Genomic DNA, 21,798 nt, shown 5'->3' on the forward strand with positions numbered 1-21,798 from the left:
CGAAGAAGAAGACACATGTACTGTGGGTGATGAATATGTAGAAACACTAGCACACGTCTAACATCAACGCGTGCTTCGCGAACAAAGTAGTACATGCAACAGTGGCCGCTCCGAAGAATTGTTTACACGCTGTCCATAACATGCGAGCTGAAATTGTCCTTGGGGTACACCGCTGGCATCCACTGGTCACAGCAGCAGCTCTGCAGACTCGATGGCATGATTCCAAGCCAGGACTCCGGAAACGGCGACGCAGTAGTCGGTATAAGCAAACTGGCCACAGAATCACCATTGCCCGGGGTGGCTCGATCGTAGTCCAGGGCAGCAGCACAGACGATGTGCAGGTGACGGCAAACCAGGGTGACTCCGCTCATGCTGCGTACACTCAACGCACTCGGCAAACACTTAAGTAGGGCAAGGGAGAGAAATTCTGCATGCGCATCGCCCACGTGGTACGATGTTCAACTCGGCTAGCAAAAGATCGGGCGGCTACTCAGATGCTAAGTTCATGCGAAGGAAGCTCGCTTCCTTGAGTCGAACGAGTAATCTCAATTTGTGTGAAGCTAAGTAGAATGAGTGAAGCAAATTACAACACCTCAATGCCACGGTCCACCAGGTTGAGTCCCTCCACGTGCGACAGGCAGCTTCGTAAACCCTTAGGCCTAAAGCGTCGCTACCCTGACAACAACCAGCATCCAAAAAACAACACCCAAAATGGGTGCAAAACAGGTAGCTGCAAGAAGACGTCAGCTCTGTTAGATGGTCCTACCCTACTCGGTGCACACAGCATCCGAGTTGACGGCGGCCACCGTCCCAGATGGTGTCGGAGCACCCGGTGCCAGGCCACAATACCAGTCAGCCCGTAGTGGCAAGTACGGTCACGCGAACGGTTGCACTTTCGAACGAGCCCTCGCAAGACGGTCTCGCAGATGCATGGATTTGCGCACGCGTGTAACGTCCACGTTGCTTGCTGACCTCGAGCCATAGAGGAAGCGCTTTCTCCTTTCCGCGCCCAAGTAACTTCACCGTTAGGTCGCGTTAGCAGCACAACACTCGCGCCACTCTCGTACTGCGCTTCAACCAGACTGGGCGGAAAAGGCCAAGCAGGCCCAGGGCCTTACTTGAGCCCTAACGCTCAGCCACGTCCCTCTTTACCCTTCCCCCTTTCAATAAAGTTTATCACCACCACCACCAACCAGACCACCTGCCGCGGGCAGCACGCCACACAGCAAAGCCGGATTACAGGAGATGGGAGCTATGCGGGAAAACAACATATCAGGAGAGGCGCGAGAGTTGCACACCCCCACAACCTTCGCCAAGTGAACTAGTTCTCACTTTTTGTTCAGGCCTCCCTCCATTTATTTAAGAAAAAATAAACTTGATTTGATTTGATTGATACAAATAACTTTGGCTGCTTATGCTTTGCTAGCTGGCCTATTTGAACGTCTTTTGCACAACCATACATGTTTTTTTTTTTTTTTTGTGAGCAAGGACAACTGCAGGTATCTGTACCACTCTTTGAATTATGATGATAGAGTTTCAGAGGCAGTGATGCACACTGCACTTTTCTAAGCTCATACCTGTCCCTAGTAGTTTTCATACAGGCTTGCTCAATCTTCACTCCAGGGAAGTGTTGCAGCCAAGAAACTAGGCTGCTGTCCAGAGGTAACTTGAAGTTATGAGCTCAACATCTTTTCACTCGTTTTTAAATTGCAAATAACAGTTGGCTGTAGAACAAGCGCTTACACCTCAGTCCAATAGGAGTCAACAATGCTAACAGCAATAAAAGACAACCTGAGTCATACAGCAGAAGCAAATTTGCAATCTTGACATCACATTCCTTCATAATGTGTCCTGCCGATCCTTCTAATGGCTAAAGTCTTGAGAGTTTTTCTCACTGCTGCTCAACTCGTTATGAGATTCACCATCCCTACAATCCGCAGGATGCATTGAATGTTTGTTTTTGGGAAGTGCAGAATATTCTCTCCATGAGAGCACCACTCACCCTGGCCGCCTGTGCAGCACCCGTCGCGTCCTCGGCCAGCAGGCAAGCAGTTTCATCAGATGGGGGCTCGTCCTCACGCAAGGGCACACCCAGCAGCTGAGCTGGTGGCTCCGGCCGTGTACGTTTACGAAGCCGGCTGTTCTGCTCAACCAGCAGAGGCATGTACAGTAGGTGTTTCCACTGGCGGCTGAGTGCCAAGAGACCACGTCGCAGTGTGCTCAGTGGCGGCACATGCTGGGCGCCAAGGCATTCCTCAGGGCTGGGTGCCTCAGGCAGAAAACGGCACAATGCCGATAACAACTGGCATGATGGCTCCTCCTACAGGTAAAACAGGAACCAATGGGTGAGCAAGTCACAGGAAATAACTCTGTGCATAAATAACGCAAGTAACTGCATCAAAAACTACCACCTGTTCAAGAACACCTTAGCTAACATTGGAAGGTTAGAATTATTGACGTCCTTGCTCACTTTTAGCTAAGCATATTGACAGAATTGCCTGTCTGGTTGGGTTAATTCATTATGACATTTAAGTGGCTCACACCAGAAAATAAGTTTATTTTTCTGATGTTTTGGAAACAATGCAGCTCCTGCTTCAGGGGGGGGGGGGGGGGGGGGGGGAGTGACGATGAGGATGTCAAGTTGCAACTTTTAAGCTTTCGTGGTTGAGGAAGGAGAGGGCGTGTTGAATTCATCTTTCCTACTTAAGGGTGGTAGGCCGGGTGCAGTCAGAGATGGTTGTGTGCTTACACTTTGAATGTAACCTGATGGCAGCTTTCCTTTGGAACAGTTTAACCTGCCACTTTTGTTGGTTGTTCTCAGTTGAAAGAATTTTGATTTCTTTAAAGGCAATTTTATCGTCCGTGTCTTCCGAGTGTTCGGCTTGGGGGTGCTTTCGCTGTCCGGAGAGTGTTCAGATGTTGTTCTTGTGTTACTGAGGTGAGGGATGGGGTGTTCAGGAGGGATGTTGGATTCACAGCAGCTTCTCATTGTGATAACCGATATATTGTTAAAACCGGTATCATTAAAAATGGATTCAACTGTATTACATAAGGGGTGGCTAACATGTGTACACAAGGCAGGTGTTATGGTGAAATACTAGTGTGAACAGTTTCCGGAAATTCTGAATGACATGCGATAGCAGCGACATTGAAGGATAGGTTGTTCCAGTCTTTGGCAGCTCGAGGGAAAAAATTGAAGCTTGAAAAGTGACAGTCAGAGTTCGAGAAGTGTTCCCAGGATGAGAAACTTGGAGTTGATGGCTGGTGCGCTGTGACATGCGTGAAGATGATGGCATGATATAGCCACATCGTAAACTTACAAAGTGTCAAGATAAGAAAGCAAGAATGTCACGACCTGTACTGCAGCCCAAGGAACGTGACAAAAAAAAACGGAGTCAAAATATGTTAAACGGTAACAAAGAAATCATCTCCAGAAACTGAGCAGAAAGGCATAAAAACAGTTTTGAGAAAACAGCTCCCAAAGTTTCACCTTCTCTTCAGTTCTCTAAAAGGCACCAAATTTGTAGTCTTTGGGGTGTTTTGTGATGTGGGGCTTCCTGTACATGTGGCCTCTGGTCTGGCGTGCTTTCCCCTTCCCCTTTCTTTCTATAAAAAGAAAAGGGGGGGGGGGGGGGGCATTCTTTGCTGCTGCTGCGCTACAAAGAGCATGGTGCCTAGATTTCAAACCAAGTGACATGCAGAACTCTGTGTGGGCATGAATATAGTTCCAGTGTACATTCAGGCAGCCTGTACCTGTAGGCTGCCCGATTGATAGCAACCTTCAGTACAATCAGCGAGGCATTTTTTTCTTTTCTTTTGGTAGAGTTGACCCTGTTACTGAATGAAAACTCTTAGTGTCAGCAGCCTCCCAAGTCATCTTTACTTGAGAATGGCTGTAGAACTAAGGATCAGAAACCTAGGTGCTTTCCAGAATTGTACTTTTGTATGATGCCTCAATCACTTCTGCAGCCAGGTGTCTCTGCCAGCCCAAAAGGCCTAGTGAACAGAGCTCATGATGAGGTTCTCTTTATGAAAGGGTGGTATGATAGATATTGCTACGAGCTATCGTGACAATATGATAATAGAGTGAACGCGCAATATGCGTGGTTCCGGGTCCGAGGTGCCGACACGCGAAATGCCTAATCGCGGACTCGAGGAGTCGACCCTCGATGCGCTTATTCATACAGTCCGAGGGGCCAACGCGCGAAATGCCTACTCGCGGGCTCGAGGAGTCGACCCTCTATGCGCTTATTCGCACAGTCCGGGGTGCCGACGCGCAACATACCTAGTCGCGAGCTGCGTACCCAAGTCACACGTAACAGACAACTTATGAAAGCTTGTGATGAATGAATCCACCAATTTCCATGGCAGCTGAGCTTGCTGGCAGAACCGTTGTCGTTCGACAACGAGATTAGTTGTAGTGATGAAGTAGGCTTCGAGCTTTGTCATGGAGGCATCAAATTCATCTGGTTCACTCGTGACTGCGTCTTGCTCTTGTCAAAACTGACACCTCTGCTTCCGGCCATGTGTAAAAACTGTGCTGCCCTTCCATGCCCAAACAATGTAACAAGAGCGCTTTATGATGGGCAGCCGAGTGGGTGTTGTTTGCTGAGGCCAGCAGATAGCTTTCAAAGAGCCTACGCCACTGCTTCCACGGGATGGCTGGTTTTCCCGGCGCTTGTTCAAATTCTGCTGGCTGAAGCAGGCTCATCTTCCAACTTATTCAAGTCCAATCCTGTTGACCGTGCTCGGTGGCGCCCCCGAGCCTTGCTGCACGTGCGGCACGCTTGCTGTCTCGAACCCCAAGAGAGAGCGCCTTGTCTTTCCCGAACCCAAGTAACCGCGCAGCGGCGCGACGCTCGCGCCATCTCTCGGACTGCGCTTCAACCACATCGACCGCGCTGACGTCACGCAGGCCACGCGGCGAAGCGGGACCACAGGAGACGCGCTATGCAGGAAAAACATCAGGGGAGGCGCGAGGGTCGCGCATCCCCACAGACTTAAAGGTGAATGGCATGAGGAAGGTGATGAGAAAAAATTCTAGCAGAAATATGAACTGCTTTAACATGAATAGAAAACATGGAACAGCAAATATAGCTAGCAGATTTATTACGTGCATTTTTTCTGAGCCAGGTTTGATTCCTTGGGATGGCAACTTAACATTCTGTACATCAAAAAGGTAATTGAGGATTCAGGTGAATGCATTTGTCCCTTCAGTGCACCAAGCCTGGAACCTTTGCCTCTCAGTAAACCTTGACTCCAACTGATGTAGATCAGCTAAAGAGCTGTCAATGAAATGCTTAGCAAATCAGTTTTGCACAAATCCACCATCTGGGGGAAGTTTCCCAATTAAATAAGTTGCCCACCTAACAGCAGAACGAAGCTACAAAAAGTCCATATGAAATAAAGCTCAGAGAGACAGTTTCGCAGTTTTAAAATTTTAATTTAGAAGTTTTAGACACTGCCACCCTTGAAGGCATGAACCATTGCCAGGTGCCCAGTTTTTGGCAGGTCCTTTCTAATCGCAACTGCTTTTGAAGGCGGTCACGAAGTGATGCAGCATGTTTGTTGCGCACAAAACAATGCTTCTTATAACAATAAACAACTTAAACAGCACGATCAGGGCAAACCACCACCAACAATGACATACGACCACTATTACAGCGGGGATAACTTAGGCTATGATGAGTCTGAGAGTTGGCCTGACTGTGCAGCGAGCGCCACCACATGGCAGGCGATGGAAGGGTGATGCATTCCCCCTCGCAGTTTTCAAACTGAAGCCAATTTAGTAACATTAGTCAGTGGTGTGTGACCATAACCTGTTACAGAGTGGAATTATGCATTCTTTTCCGACACAATCTTTCTAAAAGAAATTTCAGGTTTGTGTGTCTGTCCATCAGTAGGCCCTTGCCTCTCTTCATCAACATCCACTGAAAGGCTCCTAAGCATATTAACGGTACAGGCCTTCGTCTTGGCTGGCTTCTTTGCACTTCCAACCCCTCCAAGCTTACAACTGCATGTTCGCCTCACGAGCCCACAGCAAGGTACTAAAAAAAAAAGAAAGTCTATAGGCAACCTTACCTGCAGTGCTCGAGCAAGAGGCGTCAGCTTTCCGTAAAGTTGTTTTCCCTGGAAAAGGAAATCAATTGAACAGTTGCTGCATTCTTTTGGTCCTCAATCTTATTAAGCACTGACCCTAGGTGGCAGATGTCCCCCCTGTGCATCCATCGCCTCCGCCATGAGCCAGGCAAGCACTGCACAAAGACGCTGCTGTTCTGTCTGCTGAGCTTTGCGCAAAGCCACCAGGAGCCGGTCACATGGCTTGAGCCAGGCATTTATGGATGGGGTCATTGTGCTCAGAAGATGCCAGTCCAACCTGTTGGGTTTCAACACCACATATATGCACCGAAAGCAACTTTCTTAACTTTGAAGTCGCTAAAATATCACCAATGGTTCTATCATTGTTTAAAATGTCACCAGTCACTAAATAAAGAAAGAGTTGTCACTAAACAGACCGAAAGTCGTAAAATCTAGTGACATAATGAATGTAATGGCAACACTGACAAACTGTCTATAGTGCACTGCTACAGCCACAGTTGAGAGGCAAGTGCTGCAGCTACAATGGCCATCACAGCCTAACTTTCTGCGTGTTTCATGTTGTATCTTTCCTTCACTAGTAGACTGGGTGCGAGTACAAAGGCATCATTGTTTGGAGTTTGCTTTCTAGATAGAGTGACATTTACTCAAGTCACCTGCGGTGTCCAGCATTTTGTTGGAGCATTAACATTTACAATAAAAAGAGGGCAAGTTCTGGCCATGTGGTGACAGTGGTGCAGGTGCCTGAATGACACTGCCCTCCTCCATTTGCCTCCAGCCTGTATTTTGTTAAATAGTTACATGCTTCTCCGAATTGTGGTATGGTGATGATATGGTTGGGTACTTGGTGGAAAGTGGACTTGGAACAGCTGAAAGCAAAACTCAAGGGGCTCATTTTGGGCCATGTGGAGTGCTGAGTACTATTTGACCATGTTTAGAGGGCCCCTCACCAGGCCACAAAGCAAATTTCAGTTATACACTAGAAGTTATTACGTGTCCTCTAGCAGGCACCCTGCTGGAAAAAAATATTTAAATTGGTTCATTAATAGTTGAGATAGAAACAATTCCTAGAGAGACACTCTCTCCACTTGCTCCGTCTGGCCTTCACAAGCGAAATTCCTTCCCTGCGTTCTCCCATACTGGAGCTCAAGGATTGCGTACGTCACGGGCCCTGCTTTCATTTTTTTTTTCTCCTCGTTTTTTTTGAGGTGCGGCACACTTCCGCTGACGGCATCAAATGCGAGCTGTTGGGACTGTCTTGTTTCGCACAGTGCATGATTTTGCACTCTGTGCACAAGGAGACCTGACAAGTGGTATAAGTCAGTGCTACACAAATACTAAGGCAGACACAAGCTGATCCGAGAGCATGATCGCAGGCTGGAACATGGTAGAAAATGACACAGTTTTGGTGTCTGCGTGCGTGACTGCATGATGTGGGAACAAGCAGATGAAACAGAAGTACCGCTCTCTTGCTGCCATGCGAATTAAAACATTAAACATGCAGACATTCGGTTTGTGTGTTTAATTAATTTTCTAAAGATTAATTCGTCGATTGAACCAACAGATCATACAAATAACAGATGTTGCCTTTGTAATGAAGAATAATTCTTGAAGTCGCGTGTCACTATGAGCGACACCACAGGGCAAACACATGCATGCAGGCGCACTAGCACATACCGTATTTATTCGAATCTAACATTCACTTTTTTTCTCCGATAAAACGAGTCCAAAAATTGCATGCGCATTAGAATCGAGTATGACGCTAAATCTGCATTATTATATCCGCATCAGCATTTCAAAATGACCACCTCGTACAGGCTTTGAGCCTAGCTGCCATAGGTTTCTCCATGTGCTGCCGTAAATGTGCATTGGCAACGCTTCCTTTGGCTTAGATTAGTGCACCGTCCGTCTTCCCGTTTTCTGCATTTGCTCTATCAGCATGGAAGTGCGGACTGCAAAGACATACAGAGTTCATCACAATGCTGCAATTAAAGGAAAGCAATCACGTGTGCAGAGACGGATGGAAATCAGGTCGCATCACGGGCGTTTGGAGTTCCCAAAACTTGTGTGTGGGACTGGCACAAACAGGAGCAGCATTCCACACCGGTGGCTACTACGTACCGCATGGCCACGCGGCCCCTATCTTGAAAGCGGTCTGCAGCGGAGACAAGAGTCTACGCACCTAGGCGCACTGCGCTGTGTTCTCGTCGCTTAGTTCTCATCAAAGCGAGAGGCCGCACAACAGTGAATTCCCTCCCTCCTGCTACCGCACTTCCTCACTACAGTGTTTAAAATGTTTCTGCCGTCATTGGGTGAGACGTATTCATGCTTGTTTGCACGTGACAACATGCTTGTTAATTTAGTTGGTAATCAAATGTTCAAAAGTTTATAGACCAGAACACGCTAGTCTCGCACCCAGACTAACCGAACGCATACTCTCGCGCCCGGGTTGCCCGGTCGACCGGCGCTATTTTGTACTGGGCTGCCAAAGTGTGTTCGCCGGCGACCAGAAGACATGGCAAGCGCCAGCTCTAGGGCTCCAAAGTGCGGAAATGTGCCCGTTCACACGGATCCAAAGTAGAAGTCATCTGGGCATCATTGCGTCGTGTTTGGATGCCAAAACAACCAGCGGAAAAGGAGCAGGTTGCTTAGCGCTGTTTGCGAAGAGCACAACACACGTAGGGAATCGTGCCGGTGCGGTGTTTTCAGCCTGCGCCGATTTCCATCCGCAACAAAGAATGCCAAGCTGCGCCACCGGTGGATAGCTGCAGTGAATAGGAAGAACTACCAACCCAGTGAAAATGCACGAGTGAGTATTCGATCTGTGTATATTTTGGTGCCACGTTCAACTTTGCGCCCTACAAACGTAATACGCAGGTTTGCTCCGAGCACTTTCTGGGCAACAAGCCTACAGAGCAGAATCCCGCGCCGGTGCTTCGCCTTGGCTATAACAAAAAGGCAAGCCTTTTCGTGTTTTCATTCAGGCAGAGCTCCCGACGGTTAAGCGGAACAGTTGAGTTTGCGGTTAGCGATACTTGCAGCTGGTGCACGGAATGACCATTAAGCGTGAACGACAAGTTGTAGGCCTTGCTGGTGAGCGTTATTGCTAATGAAAATAAACCGAAGTCAGCTCGTCACGTAGCATGCGTCCACAAAAACGTAAACGACGACTACTCGTCGCCGAAGGTGTTCTTGCAGCGCACTTACCTTTACGAGCTGGTGTTGCAGGTGTCATTCGTAACGAATTCATTTGAGCCTCCTGAGCTCTAAACTGCGTGCGGGCTGTTATGTGGGGCAAAGCGCAAAATATTTCCGTTCATATGGCGAGGAAAATAAGGTGCTTAATTATTCTTCTATTTTGTAACAAAATTTTGATCGTTCTCACTAGTTTTTTTTACTGTTTTCTTTTCTAAGGGAGCGCCAACAATCCGATGGCCTCGCACAAGCCAAACGGGTCTGGAACCAGGTAGCTGCAGTTGGTGGGGCTAATTTCTTGGAATGCAGGTGCGGTTGTTGTCTTGTACCAAAGGGGCCCTGATGATGCAGCTTTAAGTAGGGATGGTAATTTTACGTGCCCTGTCATGGTTTGTGCAACTGTACAACACCTGCATCTGTCATGCTCGCCCTGTTATACGGGCTTTGACTGCACATGTAGTTGAACATTATAACTACTGTAGTACCTCATTTTCCAATGAGTGCAGGTTTAGCATCATATGCTGCTTGTTCGAGTGCTGTAGGCTTTTGTTCTGAATGTTGTACTCTTAAATGGTTGCACGATACAATTGGCCTGGTGTATTTTCTATTTCATTTTATAGGGGTATTACTCAGGCTCGCGCGTGCGCACCTGACCCTTCTCTGGATCGCACAGCGCCGGCGGAGCGGCAGTCGCTCCCTAGCACTTTCGCAGCAGCCCTAGCAGTCAGAGCTGTGACCCCTAACCCGCGGTTCGCAGTGAGTTGCGACCACGGCGGGTTCAGGCCAGTGGGGACAGGGTGAGTCTCGACCTAAGGTGTTTATTCACCTTGGTGTACAATGATTCCAACAGACAACAACAGCCACAACACATACAAATACAACACAAAACACAACCACAGCGGCGGAGCATTCCGCACGTCTGGGGTGAAACAAACCGCACAATGTGGGAACCACAAAAGAGGCTGATAAGAGTTCAGCTCACCCAAAGTGGAACCGCGCTCGGGCCCTGGGGCGGTGAGTCGCACACAACGGCCGGGCGCAACAGGGGACGGCGTGCGGCGGTCTCAGCGGCTGATTTGAGATGCGGCCGTTCGCAAGCTCTTCTACCGTGAGACAAAAATGCTTCGGGGGAACAGCGCTGCTCCCCGAGCGGCGGAGAGGGAAGTCTCCCCGGTTCCAAGAAAGGGAAAGGAGGGAACGGGGTGCCTTGGCTGCAGCGTCGCGGCCAGGCGCGAAGAGCAGCGGGAGCGACAAAGGTGCCCTCTCCCCGCCACCCTCCGCGAGCGAGCACGTGATTATCGCGTGATAACCGCGTGGCCGCTCCGGAGATATCGGGACGCGCGTGCGATCCCCACAATTTTGAGAGGACTTTATATCTTCGCAAAAGTGATGGCATGGGAAAGAACTACAGCCCTTCTTACTATAACATCTATTTTGTTTTCAGTGTGCAGGTGGTGAAGGGCAGGCGTCTGCTAACCAGGCAGTCAAACGACCTCACCAGTTGGTTGCCAAGCGCGGCCAACCAGTAGAGACCATTACAAACAAGACCAAACTGAAAGTGCAGATGACAGTGTTCTGCATGCTTTAATAATATGTGGCACCAACACAGTGCTGTAAATTCCTTCACAGGTTACGTGCCAAAAAGCTCACAGGTGTTCTAGCATATAGCGCGCGGTTTGCACAAACGTAATAGCGTACCTACCCGATGTATTCGCTTCTGCAGTCTGCACAGCACTCAGTGTGTCCATTGTGGACTTGCACGAGGTCTTGAAGTTTGATTGAATCCAGACAGCGAAAATGACAGGTTAGAAAAAACGTGAAACACGCCTTCCGCCCAGCTAAAAAGCCCAAGTTTCGCTTTCGCGCCGGGTCGCATCTCCCGGCGTGGCAGCCCAGGCCTGCTACTTCGCGGCGCTTGGGATAGATGGCGCGACCGGCGCTCATCAATATGGCGGCGCCCTTTGAATTCACGGTGTTCTGGTGTATAGGGCAGATAAAACTTGTGGGAGATGTGGGGTTCTCCTCCCGTACTCTTGGGACAAAGGAACGACAACACAGTAGTGCAAACAATCACAAGGGCATTTATTGCACCTTTCTTAGATCAATGCCTGCTAGCCGAGTTGCTATCCAAAAAACATGCCGAGGGGCGCGCGACAAATCTAGAAGTCCGACTCACCGCGACCGGAAGCGAGCGAATATGTTCGCCCCATGCTGGATCCCAACGCCTGGTCGTTCGCGTGTATAGTCACGCGAATCGTGGCGCGTTCGAAGGCGGCCACGCGAGATGGTCTCGCCGAAGCATCGGTCGGCGCGCGGCACGGCACGTCCGTCCCGCTTGCTTCCCGAACCCCAAAGAGGGCAAGCGCCTTTCTTTCCGCGCCCAAGTAACCTCGCGGCGTTAGCAGCGCAACTCTCGCGCCATCTCTCGCACTGCGCTTCAACCACATCGACCGTGCGGGCGTCACGCAGGCAACGCGGCGAAGCGGGATTGCAGGAGACGCGCTATGCGGGAAAAACATCAGGGGAGGCGCGAGGGTCGCGCATCCCCACAAACTACTATCCTTACTTTTCCTGTTGCTGTCTACTAATTTGCTATCATAATCGAGGCTTTGCATTCTGCGCAAAACTGTGACTTTTTTATTTATCGCAACTTTAGTCTATTGGGTGTAAATCTTTGTTTTTTCCAAATGAGAGAAAGTTGTATTTCTGTATGAAAGAATGAGGTGTGCGGCACTGTAAAGGACTTTTCTTTCTTTGGGTCACGGCAAACGGGTGTGCATTACAATCTAGGGCAGTTTTTTTTTCTCTTTTTTTACCATACATAAAAATTCAATAACAGGAAAGAAACACTAAATACAAGAATACAAAATAACTATGAATAACAAATATAAACAAGTAGTAAATACAACACATCTATCAGTAAAATAAATAAATGTAGAAATGTATAATATTTACCAAATTAAAAAAAATTCTAGTTTATTGATGTATACGTATAAGGATTTCAATGCAGCGTCTTATTTATTTATTTTTTATTTATTTATAGAATACTATCAATCCCCCATGGGGATTATTACAGGGGTGAGCAACAAGTCACATCAATGAACCCTACTAAAACATTCTATAAAAAAAGCACATAATGATTGGAGACTATACAAGAATAGCAGTAGTACATTCATACATAATAATACACACAAGGAAGCTAATGTACATTAACCAGCAGGGAAACTAGAGAAAAAAATACAGAGTAGAAAGCATCATTCAAATACAAAATGCACAGAACAAAAAGTGTAGGCAAGTGCTTTCCTATCACAAACTGAATCGGGATGGATTGCATGGCGAAAGCAATTTGATTACTTATATTGACAACTTTTAGGCTAATACAGCATGCTCAATTAATTCCATAAATTTTGCTAGTGTTGGCTGCTGCTTTGCGACTACATCCAGTGTATTATATTCACGAATTGACCGTGGGAAGAAAGAATAGCGAAACGTATTATTAATAAACGGATATTCTACAAGTTCCCATGCATGCCTTCTTCTGGTCGGTCTAGTATCATGAAATTTCAAGTAAGAGTCAGGGTTTATACGGAATGATCTATGCAATAGTTGGTATATAAATTTGAGGCGAAAAAGCTTTGCATGACTTTCAAGGGTAGCTAGACGAGCATGCTGTAAATGAGCAGTAGGTGAGCCAAGGCGTCCGTATCTGTTAAAGATAAAATGCACCACTTTCCGCTGCATCCTTTCCAAAATTGCGATATTGTTTGCAGTGTGAGGGAACCATACAGTATTGGCATATTCTAAGACTGGGCGCACAAAAGTGACGCATGCGAGAAGCTTTGTTTCATGTGTAGAATATGACAGGGCCCGTTTAATGAAGAACTGTTTGTTTAACGCTTTATTTGACACTTGACACACAGTTATTGTCCAGCTGAGATTAGACGGTACTGTGAAACCTAGGTATTTATACTGGTTTACACTTTGAAATGGCACATTGTTAAAATGGTAAGGAAAACCAAGATTAGACGTTTTATTTTTAAATGGACATGAACACGGTTTTATCAATGGTTATTGTCATTTGCCAATCTGCACACCACTGAGCTATTTTATTTAAGGCATTATTTGATTTCACCTGGTCATCATGGTGTCGTACTTCATTATAGAGCATGCAGTCATCAGCAAAGAGCCTGAGTTTCACGCCAGCATAGTTAGTTATGTCATTTATAAATATTAAAAACAAAACTGGAGCTAATACAGATCCCTGGGGAATGCCTGATAACACTGGAGCAAGGTCAGAAGAGTGAGCGCCGTACTGTACAAATTGGTAGCGGTCTGTTAAGTAATTATTAATCCATTGGTAAATTGGGCCATCACCTAATATGTAATTAAGTTTAAGGAGTTGTTTAGCGTGCGAGACGTGGTCGAAAGCCTTAGAGAAATCCAGAAAAATGACGTCAGTTTGAATGTGCTTATTAATGCCGAGAGCCAGGTCATGCAGTGTTTCGACAAGCTGTGTAACAGTGGATAATCCATAACTAAAGCCATGCTGATTCATGTGGAGGATATTGTTCGACTCAATAAAACTTATTAAAAATTTTAGTACAATGTGTTCTAGACTTTTTCTGCAAGTGCAAGTGATAGACGGTAATTAGAATGAGAAGCTGCACTACCTGATTTGAGTGTAAGAGTAATTTTAGCAATTTTCCATTCAGCAGGAAGGCAAGCATCTTTCAAAGATTTGGAATATATGAGATAAAGATATTTGCTGACTGGCTCCGTGTACCATTTTAGAAAGCTGTTGGGGATTGAGTCTGGACCGCTACTTTTCTTTTCATTGATACTTAATAAAAATTAAATTATGTGGTTTTACGTGCCAAAACCACTTTCTGATTATGAGGCACGCCGTAGTGGAGGACTCCGGAAATTTCGACCACCTGGGGTTCTTTAACGTGCACCTAAATCTGAGTACACGGGTGTTTTCGCGTTTCGCCCCCATCGAAATGCGGCCGCCGTGGCCGGGATTCGATCCCGCGACCTTGTGCTCAGCAGCCTAACACAATAGCCACTGAGCAACCACGGCGGGTGTTTGATACCTAATAGGAGCGAAAGGATACCTGCCTCCGATAAAGTAGGCGTGCCTAGCAATCGATTATCCTGATTGTAAAAGGAAGGATTTATTTTTGCAGTACTATTATCAGTTTTAAAAACCGAATAAAAATAGTCATTAAAATCATGAGCTCTAGCCTCATATAGCACATCTGGCGAAGCTGGATTAGTCAGCTTTGCATTCTTATACTGACAGAATTTGTGAGGCATGTTCTTAATAAACTCATGCAATGCAACCTGGAGAGAGAGAGCAATGCATAACGCTATTTAATAATGTCAGCCAGAACCGCTTTAAATTTATGAGGGTCGGTATTGTTTACAGCATCTACGGGTAACTTGTTCCAATCTTTTGTCATTTGGACAAAAAATTAATCATATGCGCAGTAGTAAGGGCATGTGAGGGATGAATGGCTTTTTGGTGACTTATGCGAAGTGATAGTCAATGAGCCGGAGTGAGAACGGCAGGGTAAATCGACGAGCGATAAAATTTGTGAAAAGTTGTGGTCTCTCGCTACGCTCACGGCACACACGCTCTATGGCCGGTAAGTTTACGAGTGATGGTGTAATCGCAGCAACCATATTTGTTTGGCACTGAAGTTTCGTTAGTTCCGTATCTTCTGTTGAAGTGTGCATAAAGTAGTGTTAAACTTGTAACCTAAATTGATAACTTAATACCGCATATAAAAAGCCGTAATATTTATTGACATCAAAGAGCAGTATCGCGGAGAAGGGAACACGGCGGGCGGGAAGATCACAAAAGTGCAACCATAGTCAGCTGCAGTTGCGCGCAGCACGTGTGCATTGGCGGCTGCCATGTTGCAGTGTCCTGTAGCCATGTCAAGGCGAGGCGTGCGTGATTTTTAGTGAATGAACTATGTGTTTTTAAGGAACCCAAGGCGTTGGCATCTGCGCAATCTTATTTCTGCAGTAGTATATTTGAATATGGGCGTTGTGTGACTTCAAAACAATGGAAGGCAACTGTTTTTACCCCTGTGCTTCGTGGCTTTGTGGATCTATCAGCGTGCATCGATGTGATGTGTTTTCCCCGGCGCCGATTCTACCATTTGGAGGTAATTATTGTACTTATTTATGCTTCTATAGTATAGTATAAAGTTGTTTCTTTCTTTTTATCCCAAAGGTGGATGCACTTCAGTACACTGTCATTGGGCCGATTGTTGTGCGCATAGCAGCAATGACATGCCTGTTTCCGACAATGCTGCGCAAGATTTCTGTCTAGAGTTGTTCCTTATCTGCCTACAGTTTTGATGTAACACACAGAACATCTTAGGTTCATTTTATGTGCTGTCCAATTGTTCTGTCGTATCAAGTGACGTCATTTTTCATTGTGATAAATGTGTCGAACTGAGCATATCGCACTTTGTCCTAAAATTAGTTGGAAATTGCGGGGCCATATTATTCCAATTTAGAAGCAAATATTGCCAGCTTAAACATTTAGTGGTAGAACTAGCACCCCAGCTTTTAAGTGTTTCTATATGTGTGCATGTTTCTGCCCAAGTATTTTTAACCTCCTCAAAAGGACGTTCTCTGGTCGAAGTGGTGGAGTAAAAACTCTGGCAATCAAGATGACCTGACGAATATCTCGAAAGTGAAATCTGTAAAAATATTTGATATGCTAATAAATGCTTCTAGCAACTATGCCTGTTTTTGTTCTGTAACTGCTGCATCGCAACCTTTTCATTCACATCAATAGACCTATTAGACTAATATGCCGATATACCTATTAGACTAATACACAAATAGACCTATCAGACTAATAGGCCAATACACCAATAGAACTATTAGACTAATACACTAATAGACATAATAGACTGTATTAGTGTCAATAACCTCATAGGCTATTAGTTTTTGTATTAGAACTTTTGCTAGAATTCAAGAAAAAGTGGAGAAATTGGCATGCAATGACCTAACTAAGACACTATGCCTTTTCAGGAACCAGCATAAAAGACAAGACAGACGATTGGACACACACACAAAGCACAACTGAGTTTATCATCAAGTGAGTCAAGAGCAACATTTTAAACCAATGCGCATGCATTGCTAGTTCAATTTTCTTTTTACAACTGGCCATGGCAGTCACTGAGGACAAATCAAAGTGTGCATAGTGAGTGCAACTTTGAAGCCATTTTTATCAGAACAAGGCAGCCATTGAATAAAACTGGAAGCTGTCAAAACTCCAACACAAACACACGGGGTAAAAGACCACAAAAAAGAATGAAATGCATATCTGGGGAATAAAATGTATAAGAAAGCAGTTGTATTACCAAAACCAGTGATCAGTAATCTTCTACACTTTGATGACTTCCCTGTTTGTTGAGTAACTAACTTTGTGTTCATGTTGCTGTTTTTCTAATGAATTCTGGCTTTATTGAGGGGCCTCCTCCTGTGGTGTAACTTCAAAACACGAAACGAGACAGAAGGGCCCTCTGTCTCACTCTTCTGAACTACGAAGTTATATCATGGAATACCAACTAGCCCAATTTCTAACACTGTTAGGCTTTCTACTGATAAAAATGACCCGAAGATTCAATTGAATCTGATACAATACATTTTAGATAACTGACATGACAAATGTCAAAGAAAAAAGAAGAACTAGCAATAGCACTTGTGTCCTCACCGTACACAAGTGCATTGGCTTGAACTGATACTTGCGACCATTTAAAAACTAATCACTTGGAGTGAGATTTTCGGGTCATTCATAGTGCAGAAACATGACAGTGTCCCATAACAGGGTAGAAACGTGACAGAGCCGCATGACAGTGCCTCAGCAGCACTGTCATGTGGCCAGATTTTTCTCTGTTCTATATATTTGTTACTGTTTCTAATAAAAAGCTCCAGATGTGCTTGGAATATGTCTTTTCACCTTCCTTGTTATTTGTGTTGTGCTGTACTGCTTTTCATATTAATTTTTTTAAAGTGCATTTCAGATGCAAATCTAGTGGTGCAGCGTGTAAGCCAACCATTCTGATTGCACTGCAAGCTGTCTCACTGAGTTTACATGCCACAGGTAACTGAGAGCAGCCCTTATGACGAGCAGAAGTAAAGCTTTCAGTAGTAAGCCGAGCAAAAGCTCTATAACTTTTGTTTTATAAGGCCAAACACTGCCTTGTGTACCTGGTGAAGTCAGTGCGATGTGCATTGGTGGTGCGTGGAGGGGCGGCAAAGTTGAACCAAACCGTCTTGATCTCAAGTAGGAGCAAAGCATCACAGGATGGCTCTCCTTCAGAGTACAGGGCCTCGAGGTTGGTGCTGTGTGGCCCACCATGGCCCACCAGCTTCAAGCTAGCTCCTTCCACTCCACACTCGGTCATGATGAAGCCCATCTTGTCATCCACCTTCTCCCAGTCAGGGCATTCAAACGTGAAGCACACCTGAAGAGCAAAGGCTCTCTTTAGAAAATGAGACAAACATTGACAACTCAAGACCACTGTAAGAACACTGCTGGCTGAAAGCAGCAACAGCATACATGCTGTGAAGACCTTCTTGTGCTGAGGGTGAGGTTTAGGAAGGGCAGATAATTTTTTTATGGGTGAGGACAAAGGTGAAGGAGGGCGGTAAAATTTTTCAATGTGAGCGTGAAGTGAGGACGGTACCTGCGGCGCGAGAGTGAGGGAAGAAAACAAAAATGAGGGCATTTGCCCCTCTCTACCAACTGCTACAGCTTTGAATATGAAACCATACAAGCCACAGGACCGTGTCAGTTGTTGTGCAAATACTGATACACTGTAAGAAGCACAGTGGTGCCCAAGCTAATGAAGGACAGGTTTATTTACCTTCGGTGACGCCCTACAAACAGCTGATCACAGGCAGCACAGGAAGCCAAATTGCCCTATCAAGGGTGAATACTACACAGAATAGGCACTGCTAGGACATCGCTGTGAGAAGAAACTTCCCTCTACTATAGTGTGTATGTTTACGGTGACCAAAGGGCATGACAGCAAGAGCACAGGAGCTATCTCCTTCAGCATTTGCCTCCAATGAGTGCAGCCCAGCACAGTATGACCACATGCCACTCTTTGGCTTGATATTTAGAAGCTGTGCAGTGTATGCAATTGAAGCTAAACGTTTTGACATAGTTGCCTGTTTGGTTGGTTGGGTGATTATGACTTCCAAGTGGCTCCAACCAAAAAGTGAATTTATTTTTCCGAAGTTTCAAAAACAACTCAGCTCCTTCTTCAGGGAGGGGGGGGGGGATGACTATGGAGATGTCGAGGCGCAACTTTTAAGCTTCTATGGTCTGGCGGGGGAGCGGGGTGGGGGGCATGGAGGTGGAGGAGAAGGAGGGAGGCGGGGGGGGGGGGGGGGTTGAATTCTTCTTGGCTACTTGAGGGTTGTAGGCCGGGCACAGTTCAGGATAGTTCTGGGGGGCTTGGGGGTGGCGGGGTGAATTCTTCTTGGCTGCATGAGGGTGGTAGGCCGGGCGCGGTCCGGGTCGGTTCTGGCAGGGAGGGGGTGAAGGAGGGGATGTTGAGTTTAACTTGGCTACTTGAGGGTGGTAGGCCGGGTGCAGTCCGAGATTGTTCTGTGCTTATTGTGAATATAACCTGATGGTTGGTTTTCTTTAGAAGGGTTAAGACTGTCGTTTTGATTGGTTCGTCTCGCTTGTAAGAATTTCAGTTTCTTCAAATGGTCTGCGTCTTCTGAGTTTTTGGCTAGGGGGTTTCGCTGTGTGGAGAGCATTTTGTCATCATTTTTGTGTTGCTGAGGTGGGGATGGGGGAAGGTGGATCCCTCATGGCTACACAAGGGTGGTGGGCTAGGCGCGGTTCGAGATGGTTACCGTATTTACTCGCATAATGATCGCACTTTTTTGTAAAAAAAAAAAATTGATGCTAATTCAGGGGTGCGATCATTACGCAAGTTAAATTTCCCGCCACAAAAAAATATTTTTTTTTTTCATTTTGCGTTTGCTGTGGGATGATAACAGGTCAAGAAATAGGCGGCTGCCGCTGTATGTAGTGCGGGACACCAAAACAAAAAATGGCGGCCGGCGGAGCAAGCCGAACGCGCCGAACATGATTTTTTTTCTTCTCATGAGTACATTATGTGCATTGAAACAGGTTCTTCTGTATCAGCAATGAATAATATCATTAATATCGGCAAGTTTGCGGCAATAACGCAGCCATGTCCACTTTGAGGGGACAGAAACAGATGGGCGCGCTTAGCTGCCAGTGACATAGAAACACATGGCGGCCATGCTGTGGAAACTGCGGCATTTGTCTTCACTACTATCCTAATATGGCACGTTTCCGCTAAGGGTGGGCAAATATCTTAGCTGTGTTACAAGCGTCGGTGTATGAATAGGGTACACTTCTAACGTATCAGTGTAAACGTGACTGCTATCATTGCCGCTCGCGGTTTGTGGCGTGCCCACAAGTGCAGACAAGAAGAATTGAAAGGCGCCTTTTTTGTTGTTGTTGTTGACCACAACCATTATAAAGCGTACACATAATAAAGGCAAGTGTGGTTGTTGTTTCTTTGTCATGGAAGTGCGGAAAGTGATGAAAGGAATGAAATCAGGCATCTGCTTAAGAATGTTTGGTGCGTGCAGACTACTTGGTTTGTCTTGAAGAGTCGTTCGCGTAGCATTCGACAGATGGTAAGCGCGATCATTATTAGCTAGACTTGGCACATGACATATCGCTGCGGCAAGTTTGGGGTGTGATCATTACTCGGGAAATAAAAAAAATCGAATTTTGATGAAAAAATTCAGGGGTGCGATCATTTCGCGAGTTTGATCATTATGCGAGTAAATAGGGTATTTATTTTTGTTGGCTGTGCTTAAACCATGAATAGAAACTGACGGCAAGTTTTCTTTGGAACGCTTTAAGCTGTTTCTGGTGTTTTGTATATACCACAACTCCAACAAAAGGTGTTTTTGTTGGTCTCGGTTGTCAGAATTTCGGTTTTTTCCAAGGGGTTGTCTACGAAATCAAATCTTGAAACTGTCAGGCAGCATACATTGGCAAAATGAAAAACTTGACCGAAAGAATGAAGCAACACAAGAACTATGTCAGAACGTTTTCCAGACAAGGAAACCTCCTAGTCGAACACTCAGAAGATATGGGCCATAAAATGGCCTTTGAAGATTCGAAATCGCCATAGTGCCCTCTTTGTGCACTATGTATGTACCAGGTTTGTCTGGTGATCGAGAGGCCGAGTGAGAAGGATGAAACAACAACACAAGCAGCAGCAGGCTGAGCACAAGTCGATTGATCCCGGAGTCATCAGCAAGCACCGGGCACGAGCTGAACAAAAGTGGCAAAAGGCACGAGCTAGGTGTGCCCAAGAGACCCCGAAAAATCTGCCGGATGGATTGCGACAATGAGGGTGCCTCAGACAAATCAGCGTAGCTTAGAAACTTTGAAACAGCACCCATACACTTGCACTTAACGCCTATTCATGAAGTGAAACGTCAGTGTAATTTTTAAGGCAAAGCTTGCTTTGGCTCTTCCTTTGACTTTCCCCCTGCTGCTGCTGCTGCCGCTGTCTGGCACACCACATTAGAGGGTGGGGTTCAAAGTGTGTGTATACATGACAGGACTATGGCAGAGAGGAAAGGCAACACCAGAAGCTCGTTTGGACCTTTGCACCATATTGAATGTGTGCAATTACCCCTGGAGCTCCCTGGGCATTGCCACATTAGTCTCTTGACAACTGTAATTATCCGTGACCCCCTGTAAATGTATTGCAGAAATTGCAGTGCTTACTTTTCTACTAACGTGCAAGTCCAGAAGGAAGCTAGATAGAATGGTAGAGAGGAGGCAGAGATTGGGTAGAACCGACGCAGTCATAAAACAAGTGAATAACAGCCTTGCCACTCTTCGCTCGCTGTTCCCCTCCAGGAGGGGAGGGCGGGGAAGGGGGGTAGAGGGGGTAGGGAAGAAGTGATGTGAGAGTGCAATAAAACGCTGCTACTATAGATGCGACAGCAGTTGTGGGCTAATGGAATAAATTTAAGTTTAAGGCACGGTATGGTACGTTTTTGCTATTTCTAAAACATAAACACCCTGCAAACTTGTGAAGTGAACAACTTACACAAGCCGTGCAGAAGCAGAGCCACATTACAGTACACAGTAGGGTCCAGACAACCCTACAGAATGGGTCACATGCTAAATCAACACTTCTGTGCCCACCGGGGTAGCTTTGCGGCTATGGCATTGCTCGAGGCCACGGGTTTGATCATGACTGCTGCAGCCGCATTTTGACAAGGGCAAAATTAAAAAGCACTTCTACACTTAGACTTAGGGATACATTAAAGAAAACCACGGTGTCAAAATTAATCCGGAGTCCGCCACTACGGCGCGCCTCATAATGTGATTGTGGTTGTGGCATGTACAGCCCCATCATTCAATTAATGTTTAATACTCTTGCCACGATGTGA

General features: G+C 46.1%; 1 protein-coding gene across 4 annotated transcripts in view; it reads right to left on the reverse strand.

Moving 5' to 3' along the window:
- The window catches only part of tweek (transmembrane protein KIAA1109 homolog tweek), a 576,634-nt gene that overhangs the window by 266,037 nt on the left and 288,799 nt on the right, over positions 1-21,798 (reverse strand). For all 4 annotated transcript variants that reach the window (XM_070534911.1, XM_070534912.1, XM_070534910.1 and 1 more), the window contains 4 exons: positions 17,530-17,786; positions 6,196-6,376; positions 6,082-6,129; positions 2,003-2,320 (listed from right to left, as the gene is read on the reverse strand). In XM_070534911.1, the coding sequence (XP_070391012.1) occupies positions 2,003-2,320; positions 6,082-6,129; positions 6,196-6,376; positions 17,530-17,786 (804 nt within the window). The remainder of the gene's footprint in view (positions 1-2,002; positions 2,321-6,081; positions 6,130-6,195; positions 6,377-17,529; positions 17,787-21,798) is intronic.

Source organism: Dermacentor albipictus, chromosome 3 (genome assembly GCF_038994185.2).
Source record: "Dermacentor albipictus isolate Rhodes 1998 colony chromosome 3, USDA_Dalb.pri_finalv2, whole genome shotgun sequence".
In the NCBI taxonomy this organism is placed as follows: Eukaryota; Metazoa; Arthropoda; class Arachnida; order Ixodida; family Ixodidae; genus Dermacentor; species Dermacentor albipictus.